This window comes from Haliotis rufescens, unplaced genomic scaffold (assembly GCF_023055435.1).
Source record: "Haliotis rufescens isolate VD_foot unplaced genomic scaffold, xgHalRufe1.0.p SCAF_13, whole genome shotgun sequence".
Taxonomy (NCBI): domain Eukaryota; kingdom Metazoa; phylum Mollusca; class Gastropoda; order Lepetellida; family Haliotidae; genus Haliotis; species Haliotis rufescens.
The window spans coordinates 7105712-7133641 of record NW_025963813.1 but is presented as its reverse complement, the minus strand read 5'-3'; the positions used below and the strand labels follow the sequence as shown (position 1 = coordinate 7133641).

At 38.0% G+C, this 27930-nt stretch overlaps 1 protein-coding gene across 1 annotated transcript; it reads left to right on the top strand.

The window, feature by feature from the left end:
* The first annotated feature begins 8402 nt into the window (after positions 1-8402).
* On the top strand, positions 8403-19286 carry LOC124126864. The gene is made up of 4 exons (XM_048394818.1): positions 8403-8451; positions 17519-17682; positions 18039-18268; positions 18310-19286. Exons 1-4 carry the CDS (start codon positions 8403-8405, stop codon positions 18890-18892), a joined length of 1026 nt encoding a protein of 341 aa, XP_048250775.1. The 3' UTR covers positions 18893-19286.
* Positions 19287-27930: the final 8644 nt, after the last annotated feature.

Here is a 27930-nt window from a genome sequence, read left to right as displayed (position 1 = left end):
TATGAGCATACTGTATTCGACGTAATAAGCGCCCCCCTCTAAGAAGCGCCCACGGCGATATTTACAGCAATATTGGCTGGTGAACAATCCCAATTAGCACCCCTTCCGATTGATCAATGTACACAAGACTTATTTATTCCTGTATAATATGTGCGTTATATGCATCCTTTATTATTGGAAATTAAATTCTGGAAAAATATATCTGTCGAATATAAACATTTCAAGCTGACAGCAAAGTTTTGATTTTAGGAACTTGATTTGACTTGCACCGGGTGCATGTTGACAAGAAAAGCCAGTTGCACCAGACATAACCAGTCTGCACCCTGGTCCCATACATTTATCCAAGATGAAACATAGATACATAAACTAGTCTAAGTAGGATAATCCCAGATCTCTGATGACTGTGTCATGTGTAATTAATTACACATATCTCAGGGATTGGTCATGCAGTAGGGTAAATAAAGCTAACAAAGTGTTAGGTACTAAATGTGTTCACAGATCGTGTTTGTGTGGACAATTAAGGGTTAGTCACAAAATTTTAAAAAAATTACATGCAGACATAGATACTATAAATCTTGAAATTAAAGCGAGCGTGAATTAAATGCGAAAAATGCGAGTGGTCTTTGCTCGCATACTTACTTACTTACTTATATTGGAGATTTAACGTGCGCTTTCCGACTGCACACAGGCCCGGCCAGGCCATTTAATGTGTTTCCAAAAAGGGGAAAAGTGAGTTTGTGCAACCCAGGAGGGGGGCTTTAGGGGTTGCTTATATAGTAATTTTGAAATTTTGAGATTTGGAAAGAATGCCAAGAGTGGGTGGGGGATGAACTAAGGGAGCTGTGTGTGTTGGGTGGTTGTTAGATAAGGTAGTTTTGGTTTTAATATTTTATTTGGGGTTTAAATATGACTAATTAGTCCTGTTTTAATTAGGTATATGCTTAAGGCTTTGAATTTTTCTAATTTATTTTGTGGATTTAGGATTGATTCTAGTGTAAGTCCGGTTTTAAGATTTAGGGTGGTCTGTAGTGTTGTTCGGTGTGTTTGGTAGTGTGTGCAGTGAATGAGTACGTGTTCTGGTGTTTCTTGTTGTTTGCAATGTGGGCAGTTTCCTGTTGTGTGTAGATTAGCTATTTTACAGTGGTTATTTAGTTTGGTGTGGCCTGTTTGTAGTTTAGTAATTATTCTGTTGATTTTTTTGTATGGGTGTAGTATTTTTGGTTTATTTAGGTGTTTTTTTAGTACTTTCCTGATTTGGCTATTTGAGTTTTGGTATATATTTTGCCATTTTTTGTTGATTTTTTGTTTAGTGACACTTTTGATTTCTGATTTTGAGCTGGGTAAGTTTAAGCTTATTTCTGGGAGTCAGTAGTGGATGTTTCCGGGCTAGGGCTTGGTTTCTTCGGCTAATATTGTTTTTTATTAAGTTTTCGATTAGAGGGTTTGATTGGGATGCGGCCCAGAAGTTTAGGGTAAGTTGTTCCCTACGTAGTTTAAGTGGCATTTCTCCTGTTAAGGCCTGGAGTGAGGTGGAGGAGGTGCCATGTTGAGTTCGTGTGATTAGTTTTAGGGCCTGATACTGGATTGAGTCTAGTTTTTTAATGAGAGAGTTGTTTAAGGTGTCGTAAATGGCACTGCCATAGTCTAGTTTGGATCTAATTAGTGATATATAGAGTGAGAGGAGAGTGTTTTTAGAGGCCCCCCAGTTGGAGCCGGTTAGGCATCTTAACGTGTTTAGGTCTTTGCTGCACCTGGTTACTAGGTTTTTAATGTGAGCATCCCAGGTGAGATGTTCATCGAATTTGGAATTTGGAATTTGATTGGTTTGTAGTTTAGTTGGAGGTTAAGGGAGGCGGGTTGCATATTTTTGTGTTTAAATACTATTCCTGTGTTTTTTTCTGAGTTTAGGGAGAAGCCCCATTTGTCAGCCCATTTTTGTATTTTATTTAGAGATTTTTGTAGTAAGTTTTGGGCCATTTTTATGCTTTTAGTGCGGATCCAGAGGGCTCCATCATCCGCAAATTTTGATGTGTTTAATTTGGGGGATAGTCCCTCGAATAGATTGTTAAACATAATATTGAAGAGTGTTGGGCTTAGGATGCTGCCCTGGGGAGTGCCATTTTCTAGGGGACATTGGTCCGATAGCGTTTGGTCTATGCCCACGGTGATTTTGCGGTTTGTTAGGAAACTTTGGATGTAGTTAATTATTTGACCGTTAAGACCTATTTTTTGTAGTTTTTGTATTAGCACGTTATGCCAAACCATGTCGAATGATTTGGAGAAGTCTAGAAAGATGCCAGTAGTATATTGTTTGTTACCGGTAAGTTGGCCTGTTTTAATGTCCTGCTCTAGTCGGGCAAGGTTATCTAAGGTTGAGTGTCCACGAGTGAAACCGCTTTGGTCTGGGATTATTATGTTGTTTTGTTCTAAGTAGTGTTGTAACCTGTTTTTTTGCCATTGATTCCATTACTTTGCATAAGTTAGAAGTTAGGGAGATTGGTCTGTATGAATTAGCCTGGTCAGCTGGTTTATTGGGTTAGGGGATTGGTGTGACCAGGGCTTGTTTCCAAGGTGAAGGGACCTGTCCGTTTAGATATATGAGGTTATAGAGTTTTAGAAGAGTTTGGAGTAGTTTGGGTGGTAGTTGTTTAAGTATTAAAACCATAATTTTGTCAAGTGTCAAAGTCAAATCATCATGATCATGATTTTGAATGTCAGATGAAGCCAAACAACAAATTGAAATGCATTCTTGATAACTAGAATGAACACTAGACAATCGAAGCCTTTGTTTATAAGTACATGTTTTTGTGTTGCAACAGTTGATATAAACATATTTATTTCCATAAAGTGGAGGGATTGGCAAACAAGCAAATTTTGCTTATCTGAATGCCTCTCCCAAACATGATACACATACAAATAGCAATGTATTGATAGTGACATCAGAAATAGCATACATTGTATAATTGGCATTAAAGATAAGTATTGTTCTGTAAGTGTTCAATTACTGGATTATCTTCCATAACTACAGTTACATTATTATTTACATTCAGCACAACAACATCGCAGTATCATATAGCAAAGCCATCATCTCAGACAAAATCTCTAAATTGGCAAGAAGATAGAATAAAACTGTTTTACCAGAAAGGTCAATTTGCGGATTGTGCCCCTGGACAGGACATGTGTTTTGGATATGCCATTATGTGTTTCAGGGTACTTTCACTTACTTTGTTCTGGCAAGTGAATCTGCATAGGGTCACGACATGAGAATGTGTGGCAACAATGCAGTTTACCGGGCACAGCCCGAGCTCTACCATCCGCTCAATTACCACGCTATAGTGCCAACGCTGTCTCGTTATACCGTTACCGTGCCTCACGCTCTGGTGACTCTCGCTTCACAATCCAACACCAGTTTTCGGTCTTAGGGAAACTTACACATCTCTACAATCAAACACCCCTTTTCAGTCTTAGGGAAACTTACACATCTTTACGATCAAACACCCCTTTTCGGTCTTAGGGAAACTTACACATCTTTACGATCAAACACACGTTTTCGGTCATTAGGGTTAGCCTGCTTTGGGCAAGGGTTAGCCATAAATTCTTACCTTTTCAAGCGTTAATCCAGTTAATCCCATTGGTCGGTCATGTTGACAAAAACAACTGCGGGTGTGGTTTCAAGAAAAGATGAATGGGAGTGCGGACCGTCACGTCACACGCATGCGCAATTCATTGTTTACTGATTACACGTGCATGTCAATGGGGATTCTAATGACCCGTTACACGGGCACTGATTACATGTGATAGCACCTGTGGTCCAGTGGTAGAGCATTAATTAGCAGAAATGGTGAGCCGGCGAAGCACGTTCGAGCCCCCACAGCGCTAATTGGATCTGAAAAAGTGCACTACTCCCGAATGTGTTTCTGAACGGTAAATGCCATGCGATAACCTGTCCTAAATATGACCTGATGAGTTCAAGAAAGTGGGACAAATCGTTGCATCAAGGAAGTATGGACTCCGTACATAACATACGTATCAAGGCAAGACATCGACAACTTCCGTAAAAGGTTCATTCCGGTTTTGGGAAAGAAATAGGCTACTGCAGTCTGACCAGATAATGTCACCCGTGTGATCTCTTTGGGAACGTATCTCACAACAAAAGGCAATATGCGATTATATTTTATCAAATATCAGATAGCAGCGTGAATGTTTTACATTTGACGATTGCAAATTATCAAAACTTGCCTTTGTTTATTGTCACATAAGACACTTGTCGATATTTTGATGATGATATCCTGGGTTTTCCCAATCACAGGCCCCTGAAGCAGGATAGTGATATAACTGAAACACTGAACCCATATATATATATATATATATATATATATATGTTCGTTTTAATTGGTGGTTAATATCGACTACAATCGCCAGCGACTGAAGGGATGGTGTGAATCCGTCTGGGGTGCCGTGCAGGTAGCAAAAGCATCGTAAGTCCCCTCGGTCCCTAGTGTGGTGGCCGAACTTTGGTTGCTGGCGATCTATAACCCGTTTTGATATTGTGTTGTTGACTTGTACCATTGTTCTTTTATATACTCTCAAACTAGTTTTAACTAAAATCTGTGATACTCTAGTTATTGTACTGTCCTTTGTCGACAGGTTTTTAGTTCAGTTTTGTGTTTCATGACTATATAACTTGATTTAGTCACGATATGGCTGAAATATTGCCGATGTGACTTTAAACCATAACTCACTCACTCACCATAATGAAGAATCAGATGGTATGGCCTATTTCTCCCTTTTTTTCACAGATGATAGATACATATAGAGTTAGAGATACTGATACTACATTTGTACTGTATTCTGTGAATATGAAATTGGAAAGGAACTTTGGTTGTATAAGGAAGTAATGTGATTTAGCTGTAGATTAATTTAAGAATTAGTTTTCCTTTGTCATATCTTTAAGATACATAAATTTTCATTGGCCTAATATGTATTTTTTTATTTTTGAATATAGCATCATCTTTTTCTGTGCAAGCCTCACCGTGTACAAAATCTGTTCTACTGGTAAATGGCTTGTGGTATGTTACACATAATACTATTAGAGTAATAGAGAATACTTTGAGTAAATAATAATGTTTGTAAATGTGTTGAAATGAAATAAGCTATATAATAAATTATTGGAAAAATGTGTTTCACATATGATTTATGCGTAAAAAAATATTTCCTTTGCACCTATTGTACTCATGCTTGTCCTGATGATTGCTTATCTGATATTGTTGTCTCTTTCTGAACATGCTCACAGTACTTTACTTTGTTTTAGGGACTGAACCCGATGAAAAACCAAAGGCTGCAGTTGGTGAACACAACTATTGTTTGGATTTGCCACCAAAACAAAAGCTACCATCTACATTTTCAACTCATGGTACATACCTGAAATCAAATATCAAATAGGACCAATTGTACTTTTATGTTTTGAAGAGATAAAAATGTTATTTGATAGGAGAAAGTTAATGTCTTCTTTAATTTAAGTAACTACAGAAGCCATCTACATTTATCAAAAGTGTAAACTGAAATATTATATTATTTTTAGTATTTCTATCAGATGAGTAATGGATTAAGATATATGAAAAAAATACAACAATGGTACCAGTATTTTTCGCTGTTTAGAGTCATTTGCTGAAGTTTCGAAACAGCCACAGCAGACATATTTACATGGACTAATGCAAGCAGTTGCATCTGAGGACTTGGAGCAAGTTGTGACCTTACTTTTGTCCCACCCCAGTTCAAGAAATAAAATAAACGAGAGAGTGATACAGCAGCTACAGTCAGACTGTCAAGAGCTATCATCATTATCATCTCCATCGCTTCTCAGGGAGCAATCAAGTCTGCAGAATCTTACAGATAGCCATGACTTTATAGGTCAGGTATTTCAGGAGATGAAAGAAAGGTAATCTAATTTGATGAATGAATTTACAATATGAGGTAATGTTTGGGGGAAAAAATGTCATGTTTTAATTGTAATAAAACTTTTATCATGATTGTTATATGAGTAATATAATACTAGTTTTAATATAAGCCTGAGTACAAAAGTTTCCAAAACATTGGTTGAATCCCTCAACTTTTAGCTCACATAAACTGAAATGACATGTTTCTTTTTATGGTGTGATGTTTTTACCTTGTCAGCAACACTAATTTGCCTTTTCTTCATAATTTTTTAGTTTACCTGAAAATGAAAGAACAAGTGACCTCTATTTAATGGGTTATAATGTCTTTCTTGCAGTCTTTTATATGTAGTGGTTATTTTATTTGAATACTTATGCATGTCAGGTGAAACGGACTTCAGATATCCGGAAACCTCGGTTCCCGGACGAATTTCATTCAAAATGAAATGATTACTATTTAAATTTACCCATATGTACTGAAATTCAGTTTCCGGAACCGGATGGTCATTTTCATACACAAAACACTGAAATGCACACAAAATTGTCTCACTTACCCGGACAATACACTTCCGCTGGTGGTAATTCTTTGATTCGTGGGCACTCGTGAAGAGCAACCTCCTCGTGGTGAGTGCTGGGTAGCGCTAATAGCTCTTCCCCCGTGTGGAACCGGGGTAGAATATTTCCACAGCACCCCATTGCTGGTCGTAAGAGGCGACCAAAGTGGGCAGCCCGTTTGCCGTGGGTTGCGTCCCTGTGTCGGCGGAGGACGGGAGTCTGGTAGTTGAGGGCACTGGTTCCTGGAACTGTGTTCCTTTGCCCAACACACTACTTCGACCCTTACTTCGCCCAGACGGGTGGTAAGATGGGCCCAGTCTTATCAATCGGCTGGTCATGCCAGGCCCTGTGCGTAATATTGTGTATGCACAACTGTGTTGTATTTTAATGTATATTTTGGTCTTGGCTGTGCTTTACTTGTTTGAATTCTCAATTTTTGATTGACAAAATTGCCTGGAGTCTTACGCCAGAAGGCGGTAGCTCATGGGCCAATCTGGTACTTTCGACCTCTGAGTTCTGTATGTCTTCAATTTCTTGCCATGGGCCGAACCAGCCTGACATTTTATTTGATAGACAAATACAGCTATTAATGTTGTTCTTACTGGAGTATAACACCTCTGTATCCCTGATGTTTGCATGTTGGAGATCCGGTGCAGGAAAACATCGCTCTTTGTAGCACTCCATGGTGGGTGGGGAGCAGGGGTGCTGAATACATTAATTTCATCATGGCTCACAATCCTTCTGGTTCAAACCAAAATGAAAAGAAGAGACGTCTCGAAGCTGAGATTTTATCATCTGATGATGATGTTTCCGTTTCACAAAATTCTAATTCTTGGGCTCGATTTATAGTAGTTGAATCACGAAATCAACTACCGTTGAAAATTAATCCTTTTGCCATATCTAAAGCCATTGCGGGTATTTGTGGTGAAGTCAAGAATGTTTCACGGCTCCGGAGCGGTTCTCTTTTGGTAGAGTGTGCACGGAGACAGCAAGCTATCAATCTTTTGAGGTGTACTACATTCGCAAACACTGAAGTTGCTGTCTCTGCGCACAGAACGTTGAACTCAAGTCGAGGCATCATCCGCGACAGAGCCCGTTGTCTGGCAAAAATGACAGAAGAGGAAATTCTTGATGAACTCATTGATCAACATGTCACTTCCGTGAAACGTTTCACAAGAAAGGATCGAGATAACATTGTCCCAACAAATACGTATTTGTTCACTTTTTCACTGTCGACCATACCGCAATCTATCAAGGCAGGCTATTTTAACATCGGAGTGGAGGTGTATGTCCCCAATCCACTCCGATGTTACAAGTGTCAGAAGTTTGGACACGGTTCCAAATCATGCGATCGGCCGAGTGTTTGTCACCGTTGTGGTGCACATCATGACGCCTCAGATTGTTCTGCTGACCCCAAATGTGTGAATTGTTAGGGTAAACATGTTGCCTCTTCAAAATCATGTCCTCTTTGGCAACATGAAAAAGATATCTTGACAGTCAAATGTCAAAACAACATTTCTTTTCAGGAAGCTAAAAAAGTCGTTGCCAGCCGGTCACCCCCATCAGTGCAAACCTATGCTGCTGCTGTCTCTCGACCTTCTACCACAAGATCTATAGAATGTCAAACTGACTTGACATGGGCACACTCTGAACACCCTGTGCCTGTGGTTACAACGTCAGAGAGTCAGACCAATGATTCTGAAAGTCAATCATGTGGCATCTCTTCAGCATCTCAGGTTGTGACTCAGGTTATGGCCCCAACTAAACCAACTCCTGAGAAAAACGGCAAGTATAAAACCATCAACTGACATACCCAAGAAAGAAAAGAAGAAACAAAACAAGAAAATTACAACTAAGATCCCTACTCTTACTGAAACATCTGTCGATGTTCAGAACTTCTTTGATCCTCTCGAGATGGATGTTACTCCATCTTCCATGAGTGGTGACCCTTCTTCCTGTTCACGTGAGCGATCTCCTATAGAACCGCCATGACCAACTCAAATATATTTCAATGGTATTGCAGAGGACTTAGGCACAATTTTAACGAATTGCAATTGTTAACAACAGATTTAAGTCCATCAGCAATTTCTTTACAAGAGACGTACCTAAAAAATACAGATAAATTTGATTTAAGGCAGTATAGTTCGTATCATTCCTTCTCTCCTCCGGGAGATAAAGCTACTGGAGGTGCTTCTATTTTGGTGCGGCGGGGCGTTGTTCACAGTCCTGTTCCGCTTGACTCGACTCTTCAAGCAGTTGCAGTTAGACTTACACTGCATATTGCCTTCACACTTTGCTCCTTATACATTCCTCCATCTTCAAATCTTCAGCGTAATGATCTACAAAAACTATACGACCAGCTCCCAAAGCCCTGTGTCATCATGGGTGATCTAAATGGGCATAATCCTTTATGGGGAAGTTCCACCATTAATCAAAAGGGAAAAGTGATCGAGGATTTTGTTTCTGATAATGACCTTTGCATCTTTAATGATGACTCAGACACTTACTTACACCCTGCAACTGGTATGTATTCATCATTAGATCTGTCTTTGACGGATTCCGTTTTGTTAAATGAATTCTCATGGTCCGTCCACGATGACCTGTGTGGGAGTGACCATTTCCCCACGGTGCTTAAGCCCATTAATCCCGCTGATGATCCACCTTCACCTCGATGGAATTTTGTGAAGGCTGATTGGCTTTTATTTCAATCTTTATGCAAAGATAAATTAAAACCTACGTCTTTTCAGAATGTTACTGACCAGATTCAGTTGTTTTCAGATCAACTGAATGAAATTGCTGATGAATCAATTCCTAAGTCCTCTGTCAACCCACGTGTTCGTAAACCGTGGTTTGATGCTAATTGCAAATTCTACAGTAAACCATCTAAAGGATGGCGATACTTTGCGAACGAATAAATCTGATATTGCCAATAGACTTGGGAAAACGTTATCTCAACATTCGTCTTCATCAAATTACGTTCCTGAATTTCAAAAATATCAGCTCCAACAGGAAAAGAAAAAAGTAAATTTTACATCTGATAATGGTGAAGATTACAATGAGGTATTTTCACTACATGAGCTATATACTGCCTTAGGGCAAGCTCATGATACAGCAGCAGGCGCTGATAATATTCATTATCAGCTACTGAAACACTTGCCCGAATCATGCCTTGAAACTTTGTTGACTATATTCGATGATATTTGGACATCTGGGACGTTTCCACCTTCATGGCATAATGCCATTGTTATACCAATACCCAAACCTGGGCGGGATCATTCTGACCTATCTCACTAACTAGCTGTGTTTGTAAATGCATGGTAAATAATCGATTAGTGTGGTACTTGGAAACAAATAATCTTCTTACCAATATACAATGTGGTTTCCGGAAGAACAGAAGTACTATCGATCATTTAGTGCGTTTAGAATCGTTCATTAAAAATTCCATTGTAAATAGACAACATGCTGTATCGATCTTTTTCGATTTAGAAAAAGCTTACGATACAACATGGAAACATGGTATTTTAAAAGATCTTCATGATTTTGGATTAAGAGGCCGTCTGCCTCATTTTATATCCCAGTTTTTAACAGACAGGCAATTTCAAGTCCGAGTGGGTACAACCCTGTCTGATCATTATAATCAGGATCAGGGTGTCCCACAAGGCAGTATTTTGTCTGTCACTTTATTCAGTATAAAAATTAACAGCTTGTCAAAAGTTTTAAATGATTCAGTTGATGGATCACTTTTTGTGGATGATTTTAATCTATCTTGCCGGGGTAAAAATATGCACACAATTGAAAGGCAATTACAATTATGTCTTAATAAAATTAACAAGTGGTGTCTAGAAAACGGGTTTAAATTTTCCAAATAAAAAACTAATTGCAAACATTTCTGCCGAAAATATAAACCGCATAAGGACCCTGAACTATTTCTGAATGGCACCCCTATCAAAGTTGTTAAGGAAGCCAAGTTCTTGGGTCTTATTTTTGATAATCACTTAACTTTCCTCCCACATATTAAATACCTTAAAGCTAAATGCCTGAAGGCACTCGATCTACTGAAAGTTGTTTCTAGTTCCAAGTAGGGAGGGGATCAGACTACCCTCCTACACTTATACGGGTCACTGATCCGTTCCAAACTTGATTATGGCTCCATCGTCTATGGTGGAGCCTGTAAAAGTAACTTAAAAAACTTGATTCTATCCATCTCCAAGGACTGAGGCTTTGCCTTGGAGCCTTTCGCACTTCTCCTATTCCAAGTCTGTCTGTTGAGGCGGATGAGCCTTCTCTTAAACAACGCCGTCTGAAACTATCTTTACAATACATCACTAAATTATATTCCAATCAGTCAAATCCAGCCTTTAAATGCGTATTTAATCCTCTGTACGAAGATATTTACAATAAGAAAACATCTCTTGTTCCACCACTAGGAATAAGAATTAAATCAGTCGTTTCTGCTGCGAACATTAACTTTCAGGATATTGCTCTGACAAAACTTTTTTCATCGCCTCCTTGGCAGATGGTAAGACCAACTGTAGACCTCACATTAACTAAACTTAAGAAATCTGATACAAATCCACTTATTTATAAACAAGAATACAATCAATTAAGAAACACTTATATGACATATAAATCTATATTTACAGATGGATCCAAGGATGGTGGCGCAGTTGCTAGTGCCACCATCATTGGATCCAGAACAGTATCTTCACGTTTACCCGATAATAGTTCCATATTCACAGCAGAAGCGCACGCAATTTTAACAGCACTAAAATATATCAAGAAGAAATCAAAATATAAAGACTTCATTATTTTTTCAGATTCACTTTCGTGCCTTCAGGCTATTAAAAATATGTCATGTAAACATCCATTTTTAATTGAAATTCTTGAGTTATTTAATGATCTTGTGACTGGCCGATATGACATCGTTTTTTGTTGGTTACCAAGCCATGTTGGGATTGTTGGTAACACACTGGCTGATGCTGCCGCAAAAGCAGCACTCAACAAATCTGTGACACCACTTCTTTTACCATACAGTGATTATAAACCTGTCATTAGATCTTACATCAGAGATCTAATGCAGAAGAAGTGGGACACCCAAGTGGGTATAAATAAATTACATGCAATAAAAGCAAATATCGGTTCTACCTACTTGGGTTGTCAGTCCAGATTTGAAGAGGTCATTTTAAGACGATGTCGTATTGGCCATTCATGTTATACTCATGAATATATTTTAAAGGGTGAGGATCCTCCATTCAGCGTCCCTTGTGATGAAAGAATCACGGTCAAGCATGTCCTGCTTGACTGCATTGATTTTTCCATCACAAGGGATAAATATTTCAAGGTATCATGTATCAAGGATCTTTTTTATCAGGTAAGTAGACATTTAATTATTGGTTTTTTAAAGGAAATCAAATTACTGCATAAATTTTGATTGTTATAGTTTCTAATTAAATAAATAACTTTTATAATTGGTAGAATTATTCAGTAACCGAGATTGTTAGTGGCTATATCCTCGAAGGGGGTTAAAGTAGTGTAAAATTATTGTCCCCCTGAGAGGGTATGTAAGACCACGTCTTTCAAAGTACGTTTATTTCTGCTCGTTTTTAGACGTAGTATATATGTTCATTTATTCTGGCTAGATTTGTCATTAATCACCAACAGCGGAAGGGATGATGTAAATCCGGCTGGGGTCCATGCAGGTAGCAAAAGTACTGTAAGTCCCCATGGACCCTAGCATGGTGATCTCTCTTCAGTGGCTGGCGATCTATAGCCCTTTTAATGTTGTACCGTTATCTATAGTGTTATCTTTTATAGTTGTATGCTAGTTTTAAATATTAATCTGTGATATTCTAGTAATTTTACTGTCCATCGTTGACAGCTTTTTATGTTGTATACATTTATGTATTATTAATGTACTTCTCGTCACAATATGGCTGAAATACTGCCGATGTGACGTTAAATCTTAACTCACTCTCTCACATTTGATTCGTGAGAAGTCAATTAACCAAGTGACACTGAGTTACGTTTGAGACGAGCTTGCTTATTGTACATGTAATCCCATAATTGCATAATTGAAGGGAAGTAACTCTTCCAGTAAGAAGCTGGTTTCAGTTAAATGGAAATTCGATTATACAAAACTAAATTATCTCCCCTGTTTAGTAAAATGCATTGTATCTTTCATTCCCCTATAAACCCATAAATTATTGGAGAGAAACACTATTTTAAGCTGGTATTGCATGACACTGTTAATTGTGAATAAAAAGAATTACATTTATGTCAGGATAAGCTGTACATTTTCAAAATTATATGGAATTTTAACTTTGTTTCATTGAAACTGGCAAATAACTGAAATAAGCAAGTTTAGCCACCTTGAAACATTAAACAGTAAGAATGTTTGATGTCCTGTAAGTATTTTAAAGTCTTAACTAAATAAATCAATAGAGTTAAGTGTAATTTCCTTCCATGTTGTGGTTTCAAAAAGCTTTTTTCTACTTGAGGGTCCATTTCAATTTCTCGGCTTTAATAGGCGGTATGGTTCACTGGTCAGTGTTTGAGATTGCTGTTAACAATGCACCCCTTTACTTCCTATTTTCTGGTAAAGTTCATTATCCAGCCTTACATATATGATGACTTTAAAGCTGCTTAATGTGTCCCTTGCTTATTGTTGGCCTGAATTCCATGCTCTCTGTCCAATTTTGAGATTTTTTTCTGATTCCTTTCCATGTGTACTTATGTCACCAGCCTATATCATGGATGATTATACTTTTGATTTTTGGAGTATATGAAAGCACAAACATTTGTGATAGCCCCTCCATAGATGATTTACCAAATGCTGACAGCCATTTGAGTGTTTAATTATATAAACAATGGATGGTGTAAGTTCGAGCAATCTCAAACAATATCAATCGCATCATGTCATGAGTGTCAAAACCATATTCCATTAATGTAGCAGACTCTGCTATGTTCTGATGATGTCAGCAAAGGAAGGCAAACAACAGACCACTACTCAATTTTAAATATGTATTGTAACTGGTTTTGAGGTTTAAAGATTTGTTCAATTTTTTTAGTCGAAAACATATTTTAGGGTGATATGATCTATGCAGCCTCAATCATTTATAGAATTGACCCCTGACCACCATCTTTTATGAAATATAAATGAACTTCCATGGTCAGTGCATGAAGGTAAAAACTTCTTTATTAATACAGAAATAACTTTTGTAAAACATTGATGAAGTGTACATCATTAAACTCTCACAACTCTTTCTGTGCATCAAAACTATGTATTCTGGTGCCATATAGACATGCTGGAAAGGAACAAGTAGTGAAGTTTAATCCAATTTCCATTTTTTTCTGAGAAGCTACATATATATACAATATATAAATCACAGATTTGACAAGTGCAAATATATTCTGATTTGTCTGTAGGGTGAGTGCACATTTCAGTAATTCATACTTTACATGCTTTTCTGTTTATATTTCACCATGGATACACCATGGAGGCAAATTTAAAAATAATGACAGTGAAGTTGGGGACATTTTGGGTTGAATGGAGCATTTGGATGGGCTGGAAATGAATGTTGCTTCGTATTGTGGTCGAACTCAGCACGAACCCCCCAGGATACCTCTGTCCAACAAGCCCTCCTCCTGCCTTCTGAATTTGTTGAAACTGATGAATTTGACAACAAATTAGGATAAAGTCACCACTGCCACAACAATTTCTGCCTTGTGTCAATCGCTTGCCAGTTAAGTTACGCGATGCCGTTATCTTGAGTATGAAGCATGTACACTGCTGACAGCAGAATATGTCAAACATCCCCTTATTTATAGTAAACAATGTAACATACCAATATGTCTTTCTGTTAGGTGCTCTTGTGTGAATGAATGATGCTATTTTTCTATTAAGTTTCTAAAAACAGACTTATTTTTCACTCATATGACTTTCAAATAATTATTTTGTCCCCTCAAGAACTGACTCCTGGCTGTTATATCCAAACTGGTTTGCCATTTGATATTGTCTGAACACTTTTTTCAGCTTTTCACATGCCTGATGTTGACTGGGGAGGTATATGTGCACTCATGCAGAAGAAGTAGGAGTTTCGACATCGAATTTGGCATTTGGAGAAGCTGATCCGAAGTCCGGTGTTGGCAGTGTGTGATCGACAACCCTTGTTTTGCCTCGCTGCGCTTTATTACCTTGTAGAAGTTGTGGAACTTGGACATGTAGGTACAGTAAGTACATTTAAGAACCCCAGTCCACTTGAGGCCCCTCTGTTGCTCACTATCAAGTGCCATAATAAGATCACCCTCATGCACTAGACATTTCTGACAGTGCTCCCTTAATGCCTCACTGTGCAGTTTTTTAGTTTGCAAACATGAAGTAAGGGCTATATACCAGTCCCAGAACCTGCTTAGATGAAAATAATATCCACTGGCTCTTTTGGAATGTAACATTATGGTTCTGAAATCATCTGTAAAGAATGTGATAGTGTTCGACAAAACTAAATTATCTCCCCTGTTTAGTAAAATGCATTGTATCTTTCATTCCCCTATAAACCCATAAATTATTGGAGAGAAACACTATTTTAAGCTGGTATTGCATGACACTGTTAATTGTGAATAAAAAGAATTACATTTATGTCAGGATAAGCTGTACATTTTCAAAATTATATGGAATTTTAACTTTGTTTTATTGAAACTGGCAAATAACTGAAATAAGCAAGTTTAGCCACCTTGAAACATTAAACAGTAAGAATGTTTGATGTCCTGTAAGTATTTTAAAGTCTTAACTAAATAAATCAATAGAGTTAAGTGTAATTTCCTTCCATGTTGTGGTTTCAAAAAGCTTTTTTCTACTTGAGGGTCCATTTCAATTTCTCGGCTTTAATAGGCGGTATGGTTCACTGGTCAGTGTTTGAGATTGCTGTTAACAATGCACCCCTTTACTTCCTATTTTCTGGTAAAGTTCATTATCCAGCCTTACATATATGATGACTTTAAAGCTACTTAATGTGTCCCTTGCTTACTGTTGGCCTGAATTCCATGCTCTGTCCAATTTTGAGATTTTTTTCTGATTCCTTTCCATGTGTACTTATGTCACCAGCCTATATCATGGATGATTATACTTTTGATTTTTGGAGTATATGAAAGCACAAACATTTGTGATAGCCCCTCCATAGATGATTTACCAAATGCTGACAGCCATTTGAGTGTTTAATTATATAAACAATGGATGGTGTAAGTTCGAGCAATCTCAAACAATATCAATCGCATCATGTCATGAGTGTCAAAACCATATTCCATGAATGTAGCAGACTCTGCTATGTTCTGATGATGTCAGCAAAGGAAGGCAAACAACAGACCACTACTCAATTTTAAATATGTATTGTAACTGGTTTTGAGGTTTAAAGATTTGTTCAATTTTTTTAGTCGAAAACATATTTTAGGGTGATATGATCTATGCAGCCTCAATCATTTATAGAATTGACCCCTGACCACCATCTTTTATGAAATATAAATGAACTTCCATGGTCAGTGCATGAAGGTAAAAACTTCTTTATTAATACAGAAATAACTTTTGTAAAACATTGATGAAGTGTACATCATTAAACTCTCACAACTCTTTCTGTGCATCAAAACTATGTATTCTGGTGCCATATAGACATGCTGGATAGGAACAAGTAGTGAAGTTTAATCCAATTTCCATTTTTTTTCTGAGAAGCTACATATATATACAATATATAAATCACAGATTTGACAAGTGCAAATATATTCTGATTTGTCTACAGGTTCTACTACACAAAATCAGTACCAGTTTGGAGAGTGCGGTTTTCGTAGGGAGCCTTCAGTGCAGATCGAGAGATATCTGCAGGCTGTGATTGGAGGATATTCTGTAAGATTTTTATGTCTTTCAAATGTACATCCATCAAGTTATTAAAACTGACCATGTTTTCTATATTTAGTACTGTCTTTTTCAACATGATGACTTATGCTGAATGTTACCCACAGCTATTTTCAAGTAGGTGACATTTGGTGCGAAACTGGGGGTGGTGTGTTTAGCTTCCGGTACTCGGAAAAGGAGCTGGCTAAGCTAGTCATTTTTATTTTTTTTATTGCTGCTCTAAGGCCAAACTGTGCACACACGTACAGGTAATAGCTGTTGAATGCTTAGTTATTATCCCCCGCCGCGCGAAAGCGCGAAGCGGGGGATATAGTATTCACGACCGTCCGTACGTACGTCCGTACGTCCCACCTGTTTGTTGCCGCGATATCTCAAGAACTAAACACTGGATTGTCTTCATATTTGGAACTATGGTGTATATACAGACTCCGCAGACACCAGTCGGTTTTGGTGACCTTGATCCCATTTTCAAGGTCACAGCAGACAAATCTGCTTTTAGAGTTGGAAAACGGTGTTGCCGCGATATCTCAAGAACTAAACACTGGATTGTCTTCATATTTGGAACTATGGTGTATATACAGACTCCGCAGACACCAGTCGGTTTTGGTGACCTTGATCCCATTTTCAAGGTCACAGCAGACAAATCTGCTTTTAGAGTTGGAAAACGGTGTTGCCGCGATATCTCAAGAACTAAACACTGGATTGTCTTCATATTTGGAACTATGGTGTATATACAGACACCGCATACACCTGTCAGATTTGGTGACCTTGACCCCATTTTAAAGGTCACAGCAGGCAAATCTGTTTTTGGAGTTGGAAAACGGTGTTGCCACAATATCTCAAGAACTAATCGCTGGATTGTCTTCATATTTGGTACTATGGTGTACAGGCGGGGGATATTTCGTCACTCTGTGACAAATACTTGTTTTTAAAAAAATCATAACGTTACTATAGAAGTCTATGGGAAAAACATTTGGTTGTGTGTAACCTAGTATCATAACAGTAGTCACAACAGGTTATCATTGTGAAATAAGATGAATCTACTTTTAGAAACAATAACAATTTGAAATGATTATCTAACTAATAAATATTATATTCAAATTATTTACTCGTTATACAGGTGACCAATAAGCGCTAAGGGAACTTCATCTTCCAGTCGGTGGGGATCAGCTCACCAGGGTAAGGCTTGAGGGTGCCAAGAGTCTCAGAGCACTTTTTCCTACACCTGCCAAAAGATTTGATGATCTTGGACCATTTGTTATTGAATGGTGGCACAACAAGCAGGACTTTTTGGAGGTATTTCATCTTTTCTTGACTGGACTCGACCTTGCAACATCATTTGTTCACATTATACCAATCAAATTATCAATATTGTCACAATTTCATGTCATGTGCCTTTGTATTTCATTTATACATATTTATGAAAACGAAAATATTTATATAGCCAACAGAAACATTTTATGAGGGCAAAGAAAAAATATAGTTCCTTATGATATACTAGTAACAACTTGTATTTCACTGTTTTCACATCAATGTCAGGATTCTAATACGGAAAGTCAAGTGTTAAAACTTTTGACTGCTCGTGAGTTATGTAACAGTGCCATCACACTATGTGTATATAATACACTGACACTGTATATTTGTTTTCACAGAAGGCATACAAGGCTTTGTTCAGCCCAAGGTCAATTAGACAGCCAGGGACCCTATACTTCTACAAAGCCAAGTTTAACATGACAGATGTTAATGGAAGAGGAATTTTCAGTCTCATCATGACCTACTTGTTCATGTTGGAAAAGCTGTTATTGTGGAACAGGCACGTGAATACTTTGGTATCACTGATGACAACAACACAGCTTTGGAAGAGAAAACCAAAGCGTCAGAGGCAGTTTTAAGAGCTTTCCTTGTCTACTATGGATACCTTGATTTAACGTTCAAGGATTCTTGTGAAAGAATGTATTTGATTTTTCATGTAAATGCTGATGGTACAGTGCTGGAAGAAAAGTCTCAGTTTGAACCTGGTGAAGTCTACAGTTATTGCCAGCAACTATCCCACTGGGCTTTAATGGAGCTTGATGACACAGCCAAAGAGGGAGACAGTAATAGACTTATCCATAATGCCAAGATGAATATTCCATTCTTGTTTGCCCATTCTTCACAGAGTAAATATTTTGTAGAGAATATTGACTTTCTCATTAAAGTCTGCTACTTGCTCTCTCCAATGATGAAAGAACTTGTCCTTAAGACAGCTTTCATTAACACCAAGGGAGGAATTTCAAATTGTGTTGAGGCTGACCTAGTGCAGGAACACAGCATAAAGAATCAGAAGGCGCTCATCAAACAACTTGGTGCCAACAAGACAAAAAACGTCATAACAGCAACAGGTGCAGCAAGTGCAATATTCAAAGTTTGTGACAACCTGAGGATATCTCTTGGAGTCAAACGAGTCAACCAGACATTCCAAAAGGATTTGTTTTTCTCAGATAGAGTCAATTCAAAAATCACTTAATGAATTGAGGCCATTTCATCATTGTGCAGGAAGAAAGTGTCATGGGTTTAAGGGCATTGTATCATCCCCTTTCAGAAAGTTCACAAAATCTAGTCTTTGCATCAGAGTCCAAGATATTGTGTTCAGATTGATGAAAGGTGATCATATTGACATGGATGACAGATGTAATCAGTCTGATGATACCAGTGATTCGGGTGCTGCTGCAATGATGATGAACTTCCACCTGTGTAGTTGTGGCAGAGTGATATTTTGTATATACAACTTATGTTATAATTCTATTTTAGCCATAGTTTTATTAAAGGCGACTATGCTTGTCGTAAAAGGCGACTAACGGGATCGGGTGGTCAGGCTCGCTGACTTGTCTGATCCATGTCATCGATCCCAATTGCGTGGATCAATGCTCATGATGTCAATCACTGGATTGTATGGTCCAGACTCGATTACTTTACAGACCGTCGTCATATAGCTGGAATATTGCTGAGTGCGACGTTAAACAACAAACAAACAAAACATTCAGAATTTAATTCATGGAGCCAATGGACGTGTTAATTTCATGGATTTGAAGGTTAGTTGTAGTATATTTCTTCTGTGATGCTTTATATGTATTTGTGTATTTCTAAATCTTAAGGCACTCGTGAAGAGCAACCTCCTCGTGGTGAGTGCTGGGTAACGCTAATCGCTCTTCCCCCGTGTGGAACCGGGGTAGAATATTTCCACAGCCTCCCATTGCTGGTCATAAGAGGCGACTAAAATGGGCAACCTGTTTGCCGTGGGTTGCGTCCCTGTGTCGGCGGAGGACGGGAGTCTGGTAGTTGAGGGCACTGGTTCCTAGAACTGTGTTCCTTTGCCCAACACACTACTTCGACCCTTACTTCGCCCAGACGGGTGGTAAGATGGGCCCGGTCTTATCAATCGGCTGGTCATGCCAGGCCCTGTGCGTAACATTGTATATACACACCTCTGTTGTATTTAATGTATATATTGGTCTTGGCCATTCATAACTTGTATGAATTAACAATTTTGGATTGAATACATTGCCTAGAGTCTTACGCCAGAAGGCGGTGGCTCATGGGCCAATCTGGCATCAATGACCTCCGGGTTCTATTTGTCATCAGATAACTGTCTTGGGCGGAACCAGTCTGACTTTTAACCCTGTTTGACTAAAATAGCTACCTGTGTCCTTTTTGCTGGAGTATAGCACCCCTGTAGCCCTGGTGTTTGTAGTCGGTTTCCACTACATCACTGTCCTTGTTGTCACTCCATGGAGGGTGGGGAGCAGGGGTGTGGACATCTTTCTTTCATCATGGCTACCCCCCTTCACTCTGGTTCTAGATCTAAAACTAAAAGGAGGCATGTAGACACAGATATTGCAATATCTTCTGATGAAGATACTGTACCAAATATCGATTCTTGGCCACGATTTCTTGTTGTAGAAGGAGTTGATGGTCAGCCCCTAAAACTCAACCCCTTCGTAATTTCCAAATCAATTGAAGGCATCTGTGGAAATGTTTCAAATGTTACTCGTCTCCGGTCCGGTTCTTTGCTTGTGGAATGTGCTCGGAGACAGCAATCTCTAAATCTGCTCCAGGCAATCATTTCGCAAATACTGAGATTGTTGTCTCAGTGCACAAGACTCTGAATTCATGTCGTGGCATTGTACGGGACCGTGCGAAATGTCTTTCTGATATGTCTGAGGAGGAGATCGCAACAGAGCTGAAGAATCAAGGCGTGACCTCTGTGAAAAGATTCTCAAGGAAAGATGGTGAGAATTTCATAAAAACAAATACTTATCTCTTCACGTTTGCTCTCACGAAGATTCAAACATCTATTAAAGCAGGGTATTTTAACATCGGAGTGGATGTATATATACCAAATCCACTCAGTTGTTTCAAATGTCAACAGTTTGGACATGGTGCGAAATCTTGCCGTAACTCGCCTGTTTGCTCCCGCTGCAGTAAGTCCAATGATAGCACAGACTGCACAGATACCATCAAATGTGCAAACTGCAGCGGCGATCACATGTCTTCCTTTAAATCTTGCCCCTGTTTTGTGAGACAAACAAAAATTCTAAAAATAAAACACACTAACGACATTTCATTCACAGCTGCTAAGAATTTATTAAACCAAGAGTCGCCCAATTCCTCTAGCATGTTGACCTACTCTGCTGCGGTCTCCTCGTCTCCACTCAAAGTTGATGCTGCATGCCAAACAGCTATTAACTGGGTCTCAGACGAGCAGACCCTTTTGTTTCCAGTTAATACTGCCAAGACAAACGTTTCATCTTCAACAGCTTCACAAACTGTACTTTCTACAGAACCTCTTCCAGAATCTGCTCCTGCACCTGAACCTATCCCTGAAATGAAAAATGTGTCTATGTCCAAAGAAGAAAGAAAACGACAAAAGAAAAAAGATTCTAAGGCCCTGAAAAACATTGTGGTGCCTTTACCATTGACAGTCCCTCTGGAGGTTCATAACCCCTTTGAACCTCTAGATATGGAAATCACCCCATCTCCGCCAATTCAACGGAGAGGGTCTTCCTCCCGTTCACGATCTCCAGTCGAACCACCATGAGTTGCTCGGCTAACCTAATACAATGGAATTGTCGAGGACTTCGGAATAATTTTAATGACCTTCAGCTATTCATTCAAGATTTAAAACCATCAGCATTATGTTTACAGGAAACTTTCCTGAAAGCAACAGATAAATTTGATTTACGAATGTACGACTCCTACCATTGCTTTTCCCCTCCAGGGGATAAAGCAACTGGAGGGTCTTCTGTTATGGTGAGGCAGGGCGTCATTCACAGTCCTGTTCCTCTCAATACCCCTCTTCAGGCTGTTGCGGTACTGTAACATTAAATATTGTTTTTACATTATGTTCATTGTATGTACCACCGTCGTACTCTCTTCGACAGTCTGATATTCAAGCACTTTATGACCAACTCCCTAAGCCTTGTGTTATCATGGGAGATTTGAATGGCCATAACCCTCTTTGGGGTAGTAATGACACAAATAATAAAGGAAAGATACTTGAGGATTTTCTCTTGAATAATGATTTGTGTATTTTCAATGATGGTACTCACACGTATCTACATCCTGCAACTGGCACTTACTCTTGTTTAGACCTGTCCGTTGTAGACTCTAATTTACTTGATGAATTTGAATGGTCAGTCCACAATGACCTATGTGGAAGCGACCATTTTCCTACCATTTTACAATCTGTGACACACCATCTGATGTTTCTTCGTCATCACGATGGAATTTTACTAAGGCAAACTGGGCTTTATATGCAACCCTTTGCTCTAATCATCTAAAACCTGATGGTTTTATTGATGTTTCTGATCCCATAAAACTTTTTTCCGATACACTAAATCAAATAGCTGATGAATGTATTCCGAAGTCCTCTTCAAATCCTCACATACGTAAACCATGGTTCAGCAATGATTGCAAACTAGCTAGGAAGGCAAGGAAAAAAGCTGAACAATATTTCCGTCGCCATCCTATGGTCCACAATTTAAATAAATTTAAAATATTAAACGCTAAAGCACGGCGTACTTTTAAACAAAACAAGCGTCAGTCTTGGCAAACTTATGTCTCCAAGATAAATTCACGTACGCCGATATCTAAGGTATGGAACATGATTAAGAAAATTAAAGGTAAGGGTTCTAAATCTAGTGTTCACCACCTTAAAAGTGGGAATGACTTATTAACAAATACTTCTGATATTGCTAATAAACTTGGTGAAACTCTGGCTCAACATTCTTCCTCCTCGAACTATGCCCCTAAATTCCAAAAATATCAAAAGCAGCAAGAAAAGAAACCAATAAATTTTAATTCAGACAATGGGGAGGATTACAATGAAATATTTTCCATTCATGAGCTCAATACTGCCCTTGGGCAAGCTCATGACACTGCTACGGGGTCTGATAATATACATTATCAACTCTTAAAACATTTACCGCAACCCTGTTTAGAAACCCTTTTGATGATTTTTGATAAAATCTGGACATCAGGAGAATTTCCTTCTTCATGGCGTGATGCTATAATTGTTCCCATACCCAAACCTGGACGTGATCATACTGATCCTTCAAATTATAGACCCATTTCATTAACAAGCTGCGTTTGCAAAACCATGGAACGCATGGTCAATAATAGATTAACATGGTACTTGGAATCAAATGACTTAATTACCAACATTCAATGTGGTTTCCGTAAAAACCGCAGTACCATTGACCATTTAGTTCGACTGGAGTCATTCGTTAAGAATGCCATTGTAAATAAGTAAAATGCAGTGTCTATCTTTTTCGATCTAGAAAAAGCATATGACACTACATGGAAGCACGGTATTTTAAAAGACTTACATGTCTTTGGATTGCGAAGCCGTTTGCCTCAATTTATATCCAAGTTTTTATCTGACAGACAATTTCAAGTCCGCGTGGGTTCTACCCTGTCTGATCATTATAATCAGGATCAGGGTGTCCCACAAGGCAGTATCTTGTCTGTCACATTGTTTAGTATTAAGATTAACAGTTTATCAAAAGTTTTAAATGATTCTATTGATGGTTCGCTTTTTGTGGATGATTTTAATATTTCCTGTCGTGGCAAAAACATGCATACTATTGAAAGGCTATTACAGCTATGTTTAAATAAAATCCAAAAATGGTGTCTAGAAAATGGCTTTAAATTTTCCAAATCTAAAACTAACTGTATTCATTTTTGCAGAAAATATAAACCTCACAAAGACCCGGAACTAATATTAGATAACAACCCCATTAAAGTTGTAAAAGAAGCGAATTTTTTGGGTATAATTTTCGATCATCATTTAACCTTTTTACCACATATCAAATACTTAAAGAATAAATGTCTGAAAGCCCTAGATTTGTTAAAAGTTGTCTCTAATTCCAAGTGGGGAGGGGATCAGAAAACCCTCCTCCAACTATACAGAGCTCTTGTACGCTCAAAACTTGATTACGGCTCCCTCATCTATGGTGGGGCTTGTAAGAGCAATTTAAAAGTATTAGACACCATTCATCACCAAGGCCTGAGACTTTGTCTTGGAGCTTTCCGTACTTCACCTCTTCACAGTTTGTATGTGGAGGCTGATGAGCCATCCCTTCAACACCAACGCATTAAATTATCTTTACATTATATATCTAAATTACGTTCTACTGAATACAATCCAGCATATGACTGTGTTTTTAATCCTCTGTACATAAATCTATACAATAAAAAGCCATCTCTTATTCCACCCCTTGGAATAAGGATACAATCTGTTGTTTCTGCTGCCCAAATCAATCTTGAAACCATAGCCCCCACTCGGCTGTTCACTTCTCCTCCATGGCAGTTAGTGAAGCCCGAGGTAGACCTAACATTAAGTAAACTAAAGAAATCCGACACAAATCAATTAATTTATCAACAGCAATATAATGAATTACGAAGCACGTATGATACTCATAAATCTATATTTACAGATGGATCCAAGGATGGTGATGCTGTTGCCAGCGCCACCGTCATTGGATCCAGAACTATCTCAACCAGATTACCAGATAACTGTTCTATCTTCACAGCAGAAGCACATGCTATTTTAACGGCTCTAAAATACATCAACAGCCAAACTAAACATAAACAGTTCATTATTTTTTCAGACTCTCTTTCTTGCACTCAAGCTATTAAAAACATGTCTTCCATGCATCCACTTTTAATAGAAATTGTTGAATTGTTTAATGAGCTTGCTACCGGCCAGGGGCGGTCGGGTAGCCTAGTGGTTAAAGCGTTCGCTCGTCACGCCGAAGACCCGGGTTCGATTCCCGACATGGGTACAATGTGTGAAGCCCATTTCTGGTGTCCCCCGCCGTGATATTGCTGGAATATTGCTAAAAGCGGCGTAAAATCATACTCACTCACTCACTGCTACCGGCCAATGCGACATCATTTTCTGTTGGTTACCAAGCCATGTTGGAATCACTGGTAATACAATGGCCGATGCTGCAGCTAAAGCAGCACTCAACAAATCTGTGACACCACTTCTGCTTCCATACAGCGATTATAAACCTGTAATAAGAAACTACATCAGAGATATAATGCAGCAGAAGTGGGACACCCAAGTAGGTATTAATAAATTACATGCTATAAAACCAACCATCGGTTACACCTACTTGGGTTGTCAGTCCAGATTTGAAGAGGTCATTGTACGACGATGTCGCATTGGCCACAGCAGGTATACGAATGAATATTTACTTAAAGGTGAGGATCCTCCATTTTGTATCCCTTGTGATGAAAGAATCACAGTAAAGCATGTCCTGCTTGACTGTGTTGATTTTTCCATCACAAGAGATAATTTTTTTCAAATCATCATCGCTTAAGGATCTTTTTACCAATATTAGTCCTCATTTAATTATTGCATTTTTAAAAGAAATTGAACTGATAAATAAATTTTGATGTACATAATTGTTTCTTAATTTGATAGTGTCTAATTGTGAACTGAGATTGTTACTGGCTGTGCCCTTGACGGGGGTTAAAGTACTGTAAAATTATTGTCCCCCTGAGAGGGCATAGTAAGTCCATATCATTCGAAGTCTGTTATTCCTATCATAGTTTTAATAGTAGAATATATGTTCTTTTAAATACAGCTAAATTCCCTAATCGTCGCCAACAACTGAAGGGATGATGTAAATCCTGCTGGGGTCCATGCAGGTAGCAAAAGTACTGTGAGTCCCCATGGTCCCCAGTATGGTGATCTACCTTCAGTTGCTGGCGATCTATAGCCCATTTTATAATGTATTGTCCTGTCTAGTGATGTATTTTTATGGTTCCCTGCTAGTTTTAAATAATAATCTGTGATAAGTCTAGTTATTTTACTGTCCCTTGTCGACAGGTTTTTATGGTTTACATGTATTTATTATATATAACTTTTGAAAGTCACGATATGGCTGAAATATTGCCGATGTGACTTAAAATCTTAACTCACTCACTCACTCTAAATCTTAAAGTTAGAAATAGGTTGTGCTAGGTTTATTGCTAGTCAGGTTGTGTATTGAATTCACAGTTCAGTGTATTCTGGTTATGATTATTTTATATGATAAGGTATTATCATAATTATAAAGAAGTTTCTTTAATTGATAAATAGCTATTCTAGGCTATTATCATCTTAACCTGAACATTACCTAAGTAAAACTAAACCCTAAATAAACTCATAGTAATTCTCATACCTCATGCAGTAATTCTCATACCTCATGCCGCCCCCGAAACGATCTTCTTCCATGACACAATGATTAACGTAACGTTCACCTCGACGTCGGTACACGCGAATCCGTCCATGGGGATTGCATAAAAGTCAACTTTTGCATGAAATGCATGCTTTTCTGTAGCAGTTGCATTTTTGTGACTTGATTCCATATATGTACCACAATATTGAAAACCAAACTTTACTTGTTTGAAAAATACACTAAAATATTGGTGTCACAGGAACTTTTGTTGTTGAGTATATATTACTGTATCTTTGTGCAGGTTACTTACTACATGAGTAACATAGGTTTCTCGCTATTTCTCGCTATTTTAAGTTATATAATTGAATGTCCCTTAGATTTAAGGCCATTATGTATATTATAACAATGTCATTGTTCTATGTCTTTTGTGCAGTATGTCTTATTATTTATACATTGTTTCACAGCATATTTATTCGCCTCTCTCTTCTGAGAAAATAAACATCCATCAGCTCACACCCTGTAGCCGTTTGTTGTGTTTACTACCCTGACAACAAGGTGCTACAACATAGTTATTCTCAAAATATTATACTGTGTATTTAGTGTGACAAAAATGTTATCAGTGGTAGAAACAAACATGTTTAGTCCACTAGTCCTTATAATGATAACGATATAGCAAAACCCTTAAAAATGGAAATTTTCTAACCGTCCTAATGATATACCTCAGTGATGATACCTTAAGTATTGGGCAGTTTGGCAAGTACTACAGGACTAGTGCCAATTTCTAACGCTGGTTATACTAATCCTGGATGATAGTTATGAGTGACTTTCACCTGTGTATTTAGTGTGACAAAAATGTTATACTGAAGGCTGATGATAGTTATGTGTGACTTTCACCTGTGTATTTAGTGTGACAAAAATGTTACACTGATGGCTGATGATAGTTATGAGTGACTTTCACCTGTGTATTTAGTGTGACAAAAATGTTATACTGATGGCTGATGATAGTTATGTGTGACTTTCACCTGTGTATTTAGTGTGACAAAAATGTTATACTGATGGCTGATGATAGTTATGTATGACTTTCACCTATGTAGATAGAGGAAAAGTTTGAAAACGTTTGCCAAAACTAGGTGTCAAAGGTATATTTAAGAACGTGTTAACAGTGTTGCAGACTTCAATTAAATTTCCCCCAGACCACAGGACTGACAACTTGAAAATCTTACCAGTCCTTGTCAAAAGTTGTCAGTCTAAAACAGAGGATGAATTTCACTTTTTGCTTGTATGTAGTAGGTTGTTTTCTATTAAAAAAAAGTACACCCATTTGAAGCATTGGAAATATCTTCATAAATTTATCCTATTAATGGCTTCTAAAAATAATGATCTAATGTATAACTTAGCCTGTAAAAAATGCAATTGCACGAGACAAGTCACTTGAAATGTATAAAGAATTAATTATAAGTCATAAATATGTTTGTATATAACAATGAAAGACATGTAACAAAACCTATGGCCTAACAGCAGTGAACAACCAATAGAAGAAGTGAATACTATTTTATTCATCTGAGCCTTAATGGAAAGGCTTTCTTGGAACTAGAGGATAACTGCAAATATCAACATCACATTTTAAACATAAAGTTGTCATCTTGAAGATTATGTCAATATTTCACAGAAATAATTGGAAAAATTTTAAGCTGTGATTTCAGTGTACAAATTGTACATATCTCTTGGTAGTGAGGAATTATTAATGCTAAAATGTACTCTTATATTTAGGAGACATACTATGTTTTCAATGTAGAGCTAGGTTACCTGTAAATTATGGCGCTAAATTGAAGTG

Coding starts and splice junctions, on each gene's coding strand:
- LOC124126864 (XM_048394818.1), top strand. CDS start 8,403: ATGGATGTTACTCCATCTTCCATGAGTGGTGACCCTTCTTCCTGTTCA. Junction 8,452..17,518: donor TGACCCTTCTTCCTGTTCAC/GTGAGCGATCTC, acceptor GTGACCAATAAG/CGCTAAGGGAACTTCATCTT. Junction 18,269..18,309: donor AGAAAACCAAAGCGTCAGAG/GCAGTTTTAAGA, acceptor TGGATACCTTGA/TTTAACGTTCAAGGATTCTT.